Below are 15,157 nucleotides of genomic sequence, written 5' to 3' on the forward strand. Positions count from 1 at the left end.
AGGGGGTAGGACTAGATAAGTCTAACTTCTTCCTACTCCGTTCAAGCATGTACTAGGTATAAGCAAATTGATAATATACTTGTGGATATGTGTGGAATTATGTGTGTTGACATATTGACTGTTGTTACATGTTTGAAAGAATAAATCAAAATCAAATCAAATCAAACTTATTTAAAACAGCCTTAGCAGAAAAATGGCCTCTTGTACACACATCAGCATAACATCAACCAGAAATAAGCTCTGGTAAAAATGTATTTGATTTGTACTTTCAGTGTTAATTTGGCTCATGTCCCATCCACTAAGATGGAGGGGGTAGGATTTAGGATCTATACTGCAACCAGCCACCAGGGGGCAATCAACTCATGGTGGTTTCACTTCTGGGTGCTGTCAGCCTGTCCATCATTTATAACGTCAGTGTCTGTTTCCTCCTGTTTCCAGACTTGATGCTAAGCTAAGATAATCTGGTCCATTGCAAATATACACACTTATGAGATGTTGAATTATTCCACTTTCCTTAGTAGGCCAGCTGTTGTCCTGAAATATGTACAATATAATAAAGTGGTTCATCTGAAGAGGTTTGTCATTGAATTTGGAAGTGTTTACCAGTCAGTGTCTGACCATCTATTGCAGATGACATAAATTAATACAGCAATGTCTGCAACCGGAAATTGTTTTATCATTTCCGATGGGAAATATATTTTTTACATTCATTTTTAAGATGCAGAGCACACTGACAATACAAAGTCTTTTTCATTTGTTCACTTACTGTTTTGCTTACTCATGGTTTGCCTTTCTGCTGTTTCACTCTCATATACAAGTGTTCTGGTAACACGGCTGTTCATAAAGCGTGTTGAGATACATTAAGTGCTATAGCTATGTATTAGTGTGATATAAAACAGTGTGTGTAGTGCAGTGCTATTGACGTTTTGTATGCAGAGTGTCCCAATGTTAACATTTATCTGAATTATGCCCATCATTATGTATAGGAGTGCTGGTTGAAAACGGGCTTCTTTCATCTTAAGGCAATATTTTCAACTGACTGGGTGAAAAGGCAACAGAGGAGGTAGAGAAAGAAAAGAGCACAAAAACAGAGATATTGAGAAACAGAGACAAAAAACGCTCAGAAAGGAGACAGGAAATGGGAAGGGTGGAAAAAACAGAAGACGGACTAAAAGAAAGAGAGTGATAGAGAAGGAGAGATTGACAAATAAAGGTATATGGAGGAACTGCAGGCACGGCTGCCCAGGTCTACGGTTTGTTAAATAGCTTTTTGATGGAATTGGTAAAGTAGTGAAGCCTCTGACACTGTTAGCTGCTACACAACAGAGAAGAGTGACAGAAAGAGCAATGAAGAGGTCAGCAGAAAGAAAAGAAGGAAAGGAGGAAGAAAGAACAAGAGATGCAGGTTGAAGGCAAAGAGTAAAAAGAAGAAATGAATGGTTTGAAAGTAAAGGAGATGTTTTTTTTCTTTGTTACTGTGGAGTCATTCTGCCCTCAAGAGGTGATGTGTGTTATAACAGCTGAAACACAAAAGCACTGAATGTGTGTGTGCTTATTGGACTGACAAAAATAAACTGACTGCCAGTGGGTCTTAGTGTCACTGAGCATTTCCTCTCCATGTTAAGTTCTGGTTTCATACTGCATGCATATCATTGTGTGTTACATTTGAGTGTGTGCATACTGTATTGTGTAATAGTGTTAGTACCTTTCCATAAAATGTTCACTTACTGCTTTATAGTAACACCAGCTTTTTGTTTAATTCATATGTTCATTAACCTTCTCTGATCCCCGAATCACAAATATGTGTTTATGTAACTCCTTCTATTCTGTGTTGTTATCATGTGTCCCTAACTTCTTAGTCAAATTGCAGTATCAGATCAGTAAAGTCTTATTTTTTCATCTTTTTCTTTAAAGATGCTCATTGTTATATTATCAAGCACATACAGAACAATGCAGAGGATGCTTTTGGCTCTGACTTACTGCTGCTACACAGTAAATCAGGTATTGGGGAGAACTGGCCTGTTATCCTGAGCACTGGTAAAAGCACCTACATAAACTCAAACTTTAGCAACAGAAAAAAGCATAAAGATAAATAAGATATCACAGTTGTAGATATAAAATTCTGTGTGATTTCTGGGAAGAAAACACCTGGAATATGGCTGCTTAGAGCTGCAGATGTTACCAGGTTATAGTGGTTATCACAGATGTACAGAGACCTTTGCAGCCAATATTGTATTACTGAGCGCACAGACCGGGCTACAGGGACATACTGCGGATGTGTAGGCAAAATTACCTTTGCAGTTTCCTCCATTCCATCAAGGATTTGTGAAATTGACATGTATAAAGGTTTTACTTTTTTTCCTTCAGCTGCCAATCATGTTGACAGCTACAAGACTCACATTGTACAGACACTGTAACAGATACATGAATTAACTCTGTCCAAAAAAGACATGAATTTGTTCCAGAATCCAGACTTTAAACTAAATAATAGGCTACAAAGCTGCCAGTCACAAAAAAGTACTGAAAGAAGCTTGGTGAACTTTAACTGCACAAACTGAAGATGTGCCCAAAAGAACAGAGGTGAATGTTGTTCAATGTCTTGTCAGTCTGTTTCTATTGTTTTACAGTGAGTAGATCAAATATTTGTTTTTTTTCTGAATACATTATAAAGGGGCCCTGAATGCAGTGCTGCTCTTGTACCTACAGTAACAGCTGTGTATTGCTGTTTATGGTACACAGAAATAAACCACCCCAGCGTTACTCACACACAGACACACACACTTAAAAATTCATACATAGGTAAGCCTGTGCTCTTTTCTGCTCTGAAGGGTAACCTTTGATTTCACCCTAAAAATGCTCCTGACAAAATAACACATCACAGCATCAAAAACTATAAAGAAAGTCTGCTTCTGTGATTTTTCCCATTCCCCATACTTTTCTGTTCCACATCGATTTGTTTCTTTGAAGACGGATTGTGAGAAGAAAATAGAACGGCTCAATCCATCATTCTGTCTGCCCGAGGCCCTGCGCCATGAACAATACATTACTGGTGGTATCTGAAAGCACCCGTAGGAGCCTGGCACAGTTCGAAGCTATAACCACAAACAAACAGAATGGAACCATACAAATTATTTCAAATAATTCGTATCGCTATCCACCTCCTGCGCTTCCTCTGCTTCACACCACTTAGGATCACACTGAAGAAGCGTTTAGCACATGCATTTGTCTGACACTGCGAACAAGAGACTTAGCTGGTATTCGTGATTCACAGCCAAAAACAAGCTGCTGTGCCTCTGCTCCATCAAAGGAGGATGGAGAGAAGATGGATGTTTTAAGACTTACAGGTGATGCATCAGCATCTTTGTGATAGTCAGCTAAGGATTCATTTCTGTAGCACTTATTTATCTCCAAGAATTTAATTGTTTATTTACTTACTACTGTACTACTGATTTTGCTACAGCACTCAGTAGTGCATCCAAATTTAAGATGTCATCCATTCAAGTTCACTCCTGATGTTTTGAAACTCATCTGTGAAGTGAACTATGACAAGTTTCAGAAAGCAAACAAAGCTTTAGAAGCTCTGTTCAGTGTAAAACATTACAACATGTATGGCAGAGCAGTATAAATAATAAGCACAATCAGTTCATCCCTTGCTGACAGTGTTTAGCATGTAAGATGTAGCTATGAACAAAATAGCAAGTTGTGTGCCAAAGGTCCTAGTCACCTACCGTAACTTGCAGAGGCTGCATGTTTAAGTCCTTATTCACAGTTACAGAGTGTCAAGGTAAAGTGCTTGGGAGCAAACCAATTCACAGGATCACAATATTTCAAAGACAGAATGGGGTGTAAACACAGAAATCAGAAAACAATGCACTTTAGAAGTGCTTCCGCTCCTGGTTGACAGCAGTGTTTTCACAAACTCAAAGGTCGTGTCCTGAAACAAACACTGCCCCGACTCGCGAAAAAAAGCAATGAAACCTATTTTGTGAGTCTAAATACAGCTGCCTCTTATCCAAGTGCCAAGGCTTTTTTTTTTTTCTGTCATCAGATAAAGAGCTTTTGTTCAAGATAGCAACACGAACTAATCTCAGGTGTTTAACATACTAATAGCCAGGCGGTGTCCTTGCATCCTCATTGAAATTTAGGCCCTGCTGCTTTCCACAAAACAGAAACTCCCCAAACTCAAAGTATTAAAAGTATTAAAATTTCATTTATTCCATGATCCCATATTCCAGTAGTAGTGAAAAACTTCTCCTTTCTTGTCAAATTTAAATTTGATGATGCAGGGGATTTAACACTTAATGAGAGAGACAACACACACACAAAATCACCATTCTAAACACAATAAAAGACATAAAATAACCGATTTACAATAAGGAGCCAACTAACTGTACAACAGATGCAACAGTTTACAGCAATGTCGTGTCTCCTTGGCTCCACAGTTTCCAAACTAATGGCTTATCGCTTTATGTGAAATCTGTGCTAGAGAAGTGAACCACGCTGTCACTTTTGTCAAGAGTTCGTATCAGTGAAAACAAGGCACTCTGGGTAAAGGGCAGAGATCGGCGCCGGCCCACAGGCTCATTAACCGGCATCTATCCTGGCTTATTAGCTGTAATGGAAAAGGCCCCCGAAGGTGGCAGTCCTGTTAGTCCCTAGTCCAACAGACAAAAATGTAGCTATTTTCACACTTGCACACCCACACTGATCCCTTGAGGGCTCCCTGGCCTGGTTAGCTGCCACAGTCGGAGACTGTTCACTACCGGTGTTTCTTAATTGAAACAGGTTAGTTGCATCAACGACAGTTAGAGTGTGACAGTACTGGTGCTGCCATTTTCTCAGACAAACAACCAAAACCAACAAAACAATGCCTGCTTCGCTGTCGCCAAGACATAAAAAACACCCCTGCTGCCTTCAAGGCCCTGAGCACAGATTCTATTTGTTTCTGGTGTGTTTTCACTTTCAACTAACAGGCAGTACGGTTTCCAGAGGCAGGAATAGTTTGCAGTTGGTGTTTGTTTTTACAAAGGCTCTCATTGCCAAAGTGCAGGAGCTGGCAAGTTTAGGCCGTCAAGAAGGAGACAAGAGAGGGCCTCTAGAAAATAAACACAGATACACGCACAGTGTATTCAGTGACTCATATACACATGCAAATGGATCCTAGGAAAGACGAGCACCTCCTCGGGAACTGCTTGTGTTCTTCCTCCCTCACACATAAACACTGCGCACACAGTACACAATGTTATGTCACTCACACACCCCTGATGTCAGTGCAGGACTGTTTAATGACACAGAGAGAGAGCACTTTATGGCACAAAACACACAAATGGCATTTGAAAGTAAGTGTAGTGGTGAAGATAATGATGCAGCATACCCCAGGATGTTGGTAGATTATAGAAGAAATACTGTATATCAATATTCTGGTTGCATCAGTGAAAAATGTGGTTACAGTTGTGGAGAAAGCAATCTCTTCGCCAAAGGAAAAGTCACATTATAACTTGAAATAACCTATGTTTAACTCTCAGCTGGGACCTCTAAGTGTGTGCCTTGTTCCGACTGGCAGTAGCTTCTGCTTTTTTTGTGAATGAGGACACAGAGGGGTTGCCAACACACAGAATGTGGCTCATTGTTTGCCAAACTGCAAGAAACATCATCTGGCAAGGTGCAGTACTATCCAGATTAGTTCATGCAGTGGGTGGCTATGAAGTCTTTTTGCCCAAACAAGAAGTTTTCACAACCTCAAAAATCATTTTTGTGCCTAAATACAACCAAACTGTAGGAGAAATATGCTTTCAATCTTTTTGTAGCTGTGATACAATATTTAACAAGTTTTCAAAGCACTGGCAAAATGGTCAACCTACGACTAGTGGTGTCAAAACACAAAACATAGAAGATAAGACAACAAACATTTATAAGAGTCAGTGGGATGTATTTTGTCTCTTATTTTGGAGAACGAATTGTTAGAGACTCATCAGATAATATCACCTACATTAAACCTCAGAGTTGAAACCAATCACTGTGAAAATAGCTTTTATGTATATATTGGATTGGCACAGAGAAACAAATACTTAATATATGCTCCCTAATATAATGTTTAATGTTTTTATGGTACTTTATGCTGTTTTTATGTATCTTCCGTGTTTTAAATCATGTGTGTATAAGTGCACTGACTGAAGTGTACTATATAGATATTTTTTGGTTTGATTCAGATCGGTGAACACTGTTCATGTGCTGAGTGATGAGATGTGCTGAGCGGGTCATTTGGTAAAGGCTGAGAGGTCTGACTGATGGACTGCACAGGCTGCTGGTCTCAGCCTGGATGAAGAGAAAATCAGCTTCTTCTCTTTTCACTTAAACTCTGTTTGTACATGATTCTACAACTTCTGGCTTCGCTTTCAATGCTGTTTGCATTTTTTTAGGCACTTTCAAGCAAACTGACATTTTTCTTTTCTTTTTTTATTTGGTGTTTACTTTTGGAACTCAGAGTTTTACACTGGTGCCATATTTACAGACTCATTCTCTTCTTTTCTGTTGAGGTGGATGCTGAACTGTCAGAGAGACCTGAATCAAGTGGCAAACCCACACAATTTAGTCCACATGATACGTTTTAGTTATTTTGTCTCTCATCAGTCATTTTACAATAATAGCTTAATTGAGACTAATCTGATATTTTAATTACTGACATAACAGCTTAACAGTATTTAGAAAATGCAATTAACATCTGTGATGACAGTTAATGTAATGATTTTTCTAATGCAGCTCATTAGGAGGATTTGTACTGTAATCTGGAAGGATGACACTTCATTTATTTATTTATTCTTTATTCTGATTTTCAGGTGTCATGACTTGCCTTCGACTTGAGCACTGACGACTCGGGCTCAGACTCGAGCACTGACAGTTGGAGACAAGGACTCAGGTAACAGGCCTTAGTATTTTGGTATAAGATATGATGTGATATGATGATACATTACTCCCTTAGACAGTTTAGATTGTGCACTTATGAGTGTATTTGTTTGGCTATTGTGTCACACACAGTAGGTAAACTCCTTTTAAAATGGTGAGAGCTGTATTAGTTGTGTTTATGTTGGATGACTCGGTCTCGGGTAACGGGGGCTCAGCTCAGATTCGCACACTGGGAACTTGAGGCTTGAGGTTTAGTGACTCAGAACTGGTTTGTTCTATTCATTCTTCCTGCTGTTATCTGTACACAGTCGACACAGGTAGAGAAATCAAGATGAGTTTCTTTTTGGCCTCAAAAGAAACTAATTTATTCTTGTAAAGTGTGAAAAACAAGTTCCACAGATTGAAAAATACTTGAGCTCAGTAATCTGTCACACCAGAACTGAAGTACCAATTTATTTTTTGAGTTTCTGTATCATCATTATTTCATTGTGCCCATGTTGAGAATTTCCATATCAGTGTGTGGATTATGTAACGCTCTGCTTAGTGTCAGTCACCTGACACCCACACAGGTGAGAGAGACAAGTAATCCCTTCAGACTCCACAAACGTCCACACATCCATACACTTGTGATAAAGAGAAAAAACAGCACTATGTCCTTGTTAAAACTGTTCATATTTGCATTCCTTCTTTAACCCCTTACATCCAGTTTTCCCTTTTAGTTCCCCTTAAAGGCTCTTTCAGGCAGCTGCCGTCTAGGTTGATGATAGAATCAGAATCAGAATCAGAATCAAGTTTATTGCCAAATAAGTAAAGTTGAAGTTCACATTGAATAGCTGAGTGATTTTGCTACATAATCATGGCAAAAGCAGAAACCAAGAAAAATATATTTACTTGCCTTCGTCCCCAGTTTATTTGTTGTACAGTTTTTATCACATAGCAAAAGACAAATCCAGTTTTCCCCTAAGTTTTTCAAAGAAAAATCCACCTATATCTCGCCCCACACGCTGTAGCCAGCCTTGTTTAGTTATGCTCAGGCAAAGCATTCAGTTAGAAGTAACACTGCTAAAGAATATTCTACCCCTCATCAGACAACAGTTACCATGAATAACGTGTTTACATTTGCCTCCAAAATCTATACAGTGTGATGTTAATTGAACAGCTCTGCTGTTGTAATCTGGGGCTCATAAAATGACTTTTGTTGTTAGGCAACTGTTGCCTGTTGGGAAATCTAAAAATCTAATTGAATGAGTTTAGGTGGGGCTCGTTTCGTACATTCAGTTAAAACCAATCTATCCTCGCCGTTTGAAGCTGATGATTTGGAAGAAACTCTTTTGCTAACTTGGCACACACACACACATGCGCACATTCTCCCAACCACCCACTCACACATACACTACAACTACTGTGACTCTATATGTGTGTGTGTGTGTCATAATAGTCCATTAGTGTGCAGTAAAAAGACAAATTAGTTGAGATGAAGAAACAGTCCCGCTGGGGTTCAGAGCTAATATGCAGTCATAAAACACACATACACACACTCTACAGTAATACACTGTGTCAATAAAGATGTTTAACTGAAGCATGTTTGCACAGCAGTGCTAAGCATTCGGTTTCCCTTCAAAAGCTGCGTGTTTGTTAGTTGTCTACCAAAACCTAATGAAGAATGGTGAAAGGAAAATGCAATATGAACAAGGAAGAGCACTGACAGACAGAAAGAGAGGTGGGAGGTGGAGAGAGGAGAGAGGTCATGCTGGTCATTAATTGGTCTTTTTCACTCCTCAGAACAAAATGGAGAGATGGTGATGCGTCCCTGTTGTAAACACAGGCTTTGAGAGAAGAGCACAGAGCCAGAAAATGTCATCAGACTAATTTTGTGTTCAAATTGCAGAGAGCTTGAGTGAAAGAAAAGAAACTAGTTAGATCAATCCTCGACATTCCCATTAGTGTAAAGTAAAAAAAAAAAGTTGCATGTCACAGATGACCTCAAGAGGCAGGTTTCAATGTCTATATTTCGAAGTCACTGCTGGTATCTTCATACACGTCTCCCTCAGATAACAGCTGAAATACCCCCATCCATGACTGTAGTCTGGCAGCCCACAGAGAAGACAGAAATGTCAGCAGGGCTTGGCGGCAAATTGCCAGAGCAGCTTTTTCCAGACTGTGTGTGTCCGCTGAGTTGGTATTTTTACTTTTGTGTGTCCTTGTAAAGAGAGTGTGTTTTTGTGTGGTAGTTTCACATTTAATGGTGTGTGTATTTGTTGTATAAGATGGCAGTGCAGAGTGGGCTGCTGATTTGGGATAGCTGTCAAACCGGGGACAAAATTAGCTCAGTTCTGTCAAAAATAATAAAAAATATATACTGTATATACACTCCAACAACTCCAGACCTGCCTTATTTACATGTGGTGCTCTTGTTGTTAACATTGCCAGACAGATGTGTGTAGGATCTGAAAAAGTATGGGTTTGGCTCCCTTTAGTGGTAGTATCAAAAAAGACACTGACTGCCTCCATTGTTTTGGTCACTTTTGCTGGTGTCGGTGTCAAAACGTTCTGTCATCAGGATATTTTAAGAGATGTTCATATTAAATTCAAACTGGCTTTAACAGATTTTGTGTTCATTTTGGTGCAGTGCAACAAGCTGTAAACACAACACAACATATTTGTACTGTATGGTGAACATGTTGCAAATACTTGTCCATTTACATGTTGAGAAGAAGAGGAACAACATATGCAGACCATTAGCGAGGCAAACCTCACTAATGGAACCTTTGGGTTCTCTTGCAAATGTATGAAAACCTCATTCAAAGTCTCACTTAAATCTCCCTGTACGGTCGCGGGTTTGATCCCCATACGGGCCAGTAAAACCTTCGGGGAGGTGACAGTGGTGCGGTGGGTAGAGCAGCCGTCTCCCAACCGAAAGACTGAAGGCTCGAATCTCAGTGCCTGCAGTCCACATGTCGAAGTGTCCTTGGGCAAGACACTGAACCCCCCATGGTTAAAGCCATCGGTTGAGTTGGCGCCACAGATGGCTGCCTCGGTTCTGTACCAGAAACAAATTCCTTGTGTGTAACATACTTGGTCAATAAAGGTGATTATCCTTATTTGTGACTAGCTCTCAGCCTGAGAAACTTAGGACAATTCCTGTAGTTTCACCCATTACGTTTCCAAACATGGTGCTTGCTACTGAGAAAAATGTTGAAAACAATGAAGAAAACAGGTTTTGACAGCCCAATTTCTCTTTGCTGCAAACAGGTGACGGTCGCCTGCATGCTCTTATCGACCTGTGTTGGTCTCCTGGAGCCACAATTGATCACTGTGCAGTGTAATACATGTGGGCCACCATCTTGTATCCATTACAAGCATATTATACTTGAATTTGTAATGATTTCAAAATAGCAACAAAAACTGAAAGTTAATCATCTTATCACATGGTTATCTGAACCTCTAGTGTCTTATAAGCATATACCAAGGGATGTAAGAGTATTTAGATGATTAACCTCAACTTTTAACAACTTTTCTCATTAGGTTTTCTGCTGCCACATGGCCACTAGACATCTGGGGCAGCTGTGGTTGCTGGTTCAATCCCCTGTGAGGCCAGAATTAAATCTTGTTGTGAAAGGTGACATCAACCTCATCAACAACACTGGGGTGCCCATGAGCAAGGCCCTTAATCTCAACAGCTCTAGTGAAAACACTGGAACCGAGTACAAGTCTCAACATTTTTTTAAAGCTGCCAGAGCTGGCAAGAGTGTATATATGATATAAAACAAGTCAGTGGCGGTATTGTATGTGGACCAAAGAAATTCATGGTTTGCACTGGGACATGTTCAAAGTCCTTGTGAGAAACAGATTGAATCGATGAGAGGAAAGTAGCAGAGCACCTGAAATGGAGGATTCCTTCAGTGAAAATAACTCAGTCTGACATTATTCCAACGGGCCCCCTCACCTAACACACACACAAAAGTAATGAAGTCTCTCACCCCAACACTCAGACTCATTTAAAACATATCGACACTCTTGTCATGTCACAACACAGCGGTGACTCACCACCTACTTAACTTTGGGGTCTCGAACTCTGGCAGAAAAACAAACCATGTTGAAAAATGATCTCTTCTTGTTTGCTAAATTGGCTTCACTTCACATCAATTTTGCAAGACATTTGCTGTTGATTGATCAAGAGACTAAATGCCTGGCTTTTCTCATCGTTTCAGTATTTGTCTCTCTGCGGTGATTGTTGGTGCTTCAGCTCTTTTCCAGCACTTTAATGTGTGCCTCTCTCTCCACCTTTTATCATCATCACAAGGATCAAATCAGTAAGTGTGAAGAGAGACAGGGCACACACAAAGTGGAAGAGGCATTAATTCATTTCTCAGTATGAGGATAATGATGGGGACAATTAAGAGCCATATTTGTTACTGTCTTTGTTCCTTTGTCTGCTTCCCTCACAGCTGTTTTTGACCTTACACATCTTGTTTCACTATCAGTCTTTCTGGTTTTGAGCGTGTGTGTGTGCGTGTGCATCCATCTCTCTCAGCCCTCTGCTATTACCTCTAACTACTCCAGGCCACAGCAGTTCAGGTATTGATTTTTCTCCTTGTTCGTTCTGTCTTTCTGTCCCCTCCAGACCATTCCACTGACAGTGTGTGTGAATGCATGTGCTCTCATACTCTTATGTTTGTGGGAATCAATTTCACTTTAAGAATGTTTGTACTTTCTATTTAGACACTGAACTGCAGTGCAGCTTCCCAGAGCTCACTGTTCTTTGTGCAATAGCAATACAGTTAATTTGGGATCTGTTTATGTGAATGAGGGTTCTGACAAGTGTAGGAAAACAGAAGGGTTTGTGTGTGTGAGCCAGGGGGAGCGTGAGTGAAATCACAATCACAGTGGCGCTGTATGGTGCATTACACCCTGCAACCCTGGAGAGTTTGTGCATGTTTGAGCATGTCTGTGTGTACTGGTTCACATTCATGCACTTGTTTACATGAATGAGTAAATGCACCCTTATGATCATCTGATTTTGTGATTCACAATCAGGGATACTTGTACTTTTGCAGTTACCAGGGGGTACGCATTAAAGATTGCGGAGAAGCTTAGCTAATGTCAAAAAATGGAAATGATCATTTGATTAAAAAATGTCCAAACATTAGTCTTTAAAAGGAACAATAGGTGTGTGGTGAATCTTTAGTAGATTTACTTTAATAGTTATCAAAAAACCTCCAGCTACAACAAGCTAACTACACAAGACCGGCCTCCCAAGAACCTCAGTCAGTTGTAACTCTTTGTTAATATGCCATGTGAGTTGATTCTTTACTGTAAGACCACAGATATTTACACATACATACACAATACAACCAAAAGAATATGGAGTTTGGACTGTTCCATTACTTATGGAGGTACATTTTATTATATATTATGTCTTTAAACGTTTTCTAGGTTCAGTTAATTAGGTTTGAACGTATAACTAATCTTTTTTCTCCTTCTAAAGCACAGAGAAAAACGTAAAAGAATATGAACTTTAAAAAATATCTGCAGTAGCTTTGCTGACCGCTGGGGGCAGTATATCGACAATGAGCTTGATCTGCTGTAAATAAGAGCTGAGGAAGAAGACGTTTTAGCATGACGGCGTCCGTGGAGGGAAGTTTGATAGCCTGGGCAGCGTAAACATCACTGGTTCGGTACAAAATCGTTAGCGATACCTTCTTTCTGTAGTTAAATTGGGTAGAAGTGGACTCTCTTCGATTGTCGGTTCTTTTAGACTATAGGTAAAACGAAAGGTTTGTATCAAGTTACAGTTACCTTTATAATGTTTAAGCAGAATGGAATAACAGACAAGTTAGTTAATAAGGATAGCTAATGTTGACTAGCTATGTCAAAATAAACTGCAACGTTAACATGAAAGGAGACTTTAATTTAGCATAATTTAAATTAAGCCATCTTACACTGTGCATTGATTAGTTGGGAAATGTTTGTGTGTGATTTATTCGTTCTCTCAATAGGTGGTAGCGAAGAACTACCGTTAGCTAGTAAGGTTAAGCGTTTAAGGTTGAATTATAAACCTTGGAAATTTGCTTAAATATAAACAGTATACGAAGTTCCGAAATGTCAAATGGCTTGTAATGATTGACGTTAAGTGCATTGCTTAAACAGTCTGGTTCGGTGTTTACGAGGTGAATATGTTAATTACGGTGACACCAGTTTTTAAAATGGAGTTCGGAACAGTGTGGGCATTAAATTAGTATGGAGAGTTATACTCAGAGCAACATGCAGCACATTTTTAAAAAACACTTAAACCTTGTCCAATGTGTAGATTAAAAACGTCTTAATATGGTAGTTTTTTTGCTAGTGTGTGTTACTTATGTACTTCGCTGATTAAAATAAAAGTATCTGGTGAATGTTTGACTAAAGCAACACTAAGAAAAGACACTGCCTTGCTTAATCCTTCCCCTGTCCCTCCTTTATTCTTTGTCTTAGGAAAATAATGAATGGAGAGGTATCTAGGAGAGGCTCATGGAGGGGTGGAAGTGGAGGATGGAGAGGAGGAGGAGGGGGAGGTTGGAGAGGAGGAGGTGGGGGAGGCAGGAGAGGAGGTAGAGGGGGATGGAGAGGAGGGGGAGGATGGAGAAGTAGACCATGGAGAGGAGGATCAGCAGCAACAAGAGGAGGGGGAAGAGGTTCAGGAGGAGGGCCGAGAGGTGTAGGTGGTCTTCGTGCTGGAGGATCGGGAAACCATCCCTCCAGTACTCAGAGGGGTGAGTTCCATTTGCTTTTAAGTTTTTACATCAATCTAGTAAATCTGCATAAATAAATTACACTTTTACAAAGTGATGTTTCTCCATGTTGACAGCTTCGTAAAGTTGTTGTTCCTATATAGTACAGAAAACTGAGAAGCGTGCAACACTATGCATTAAATTTCACACTGCTGACTGCCTCTCTGTCTTTTCAGTTGCTTCTCAGTCTACTCTTGACATATTGTGTCCATACAAAGGATGGTCACTCTACTTCACAGATGGTACATGTTTATATTTATAGCTCTGTTTCACATGATGGTAATGCATACTGTAGATACAGGTTGTGTATAATGGTTATAATGATGTGTTTTTGTGTGTGTCTGGTGTCTTAATATGCTATTTTATGTACAGGCTTTATAGAAAGCTCCCCCATTGTGGAGAAGATCAAAGTGTTTGAGAAATATTTCACTTCCAAGATTCACCTGTATGACAAGGTCTGTCTGCTTGTATGCCTTTCTTTTTAATAAACTGACTGTTTGGGTTACCATCTCTCATTATAGCCCACATAGACAGTTGTATTTTTCAAGGGAAATTACACTGTATTGTGTCCCATTCATAAATGTTTTTGTGTGTTTGTGTACAGGATGAGATTGAGCGTCAGGGCAGTGTTCTGGTGGATTATGCAGACTTGATTAGAGATAAGACTGTGCGTGAAAAACTTCCTGACCTAATCACGGAGCTGAAGGAACAGCCAGAGTTGATACTCAACTGCTTGGGTGTGGCCATTCACCAGGTACACATACAGAGTCACTACGGTCATCAGTAAGTTACAGCCTTTCAGAACATGCTGTACACATACCATGTATGTTCACAGTTTTTTAAATACTCAAAAGACTTTTGATATATTTAATGTGTAAATGAACACTAAAGCTTAATTCTGGCCATGTTATTTTTCACATTGTCATTGTTAGTAATTTTATTTTAATCTAAACAGCAGAAGACAGAATAACACTTAATTCTGTTAGGTTTGCTAAGAGGCAATGCATGGATCTGCTCTACTTGGCACTAAAATGATATGACTAATATTGTTTGTGTTTTGCAGGTGTTGACTAGAGATTTAGAGAAACAGGCTGCTGAGCTGCAAGGAGAAGAGCTTCCTGTAGCTACACCAATCATCAACATCACTCACATTAGCGCGAGGTAATGCACACAGTGATGCACAGTTAGTTGTTTGCTTGACACCTGTATAAATCAAATCAAATCAAATTTTATTTGTATAGCGCCAAATCACAACAAAAGTCATCTCAGGTCACTTTACAAAGTAAGGTCTAGACCTTACTGTTATCAATATTAGTACATAGGGAAAACCCAACAAATCCCCCTTGAGCAAGCACTTGGCGACAGTGGGGAGGAAAAACTCCCTTTAACGGAAGAAACCTCCGACAGACCCCGGCTCTTGCTAAGCGGCCTTCTGCCTCGACCGGTTGGGGTGAGTGGATAGAGGAGAGACAAAAGAAGAAAAG

At 39.8% G+C, this 15,157-nt stretch overlaps 1 protein-coding gene across 1 annotated transcript in view; it reads left to right on the forward strand.

Annotated features, from left to right (window-relative positions):
* Positions 1-13,507: 13,507 nt before the first annotated feature.
* mcm8 (minichromosome maintenance 8 homologous recombination repair factor) overlaps positions 13,508-15,157 on the forward strand; it is a gene marked incomplete at its 5' end in the record, with an annotated part of 9,633 nt that continues 7,983 nt past the window's right edge. Inside the window, 5 exons of the mRNA XM_020601881.1 lie at positions 13,508-13,655; positions 13,850-13,915; positions 14,046-14,128; positions 14,278-14,427; positions 14,737-14,834. Of these exons, the coding sequence (XP_020457537.1) occupies positions 13,508-13,655; positions 13,850-13,915; positions 14,046-14,128; positions 14,278-14,427; positions 14,737-14,834 (545 nt within the window). The remainder of the gene's footprint in view (positions 13,656-13,849; positions 13,916-14,045; positions 14,129-14,277; positions 14,428-14,736; positions 14,835-15,157) is intronic.

Source organism: Monopterus albus, unplaced genomic scaffold (assembly GCF_001952655.1).
Source record: "Monopterus albus unplaced genomic scaffold, M_albus_1.0 scaffold52.1, whole genome shotgun sequence".
Classification (NCBI taxonomy): domain Eukaryota; kingdom Metazoa; phylum Chordata; class Actinopteri; order Synbranchiformes; family Synbranchidae; genus Monopterus; species Monopterus albus.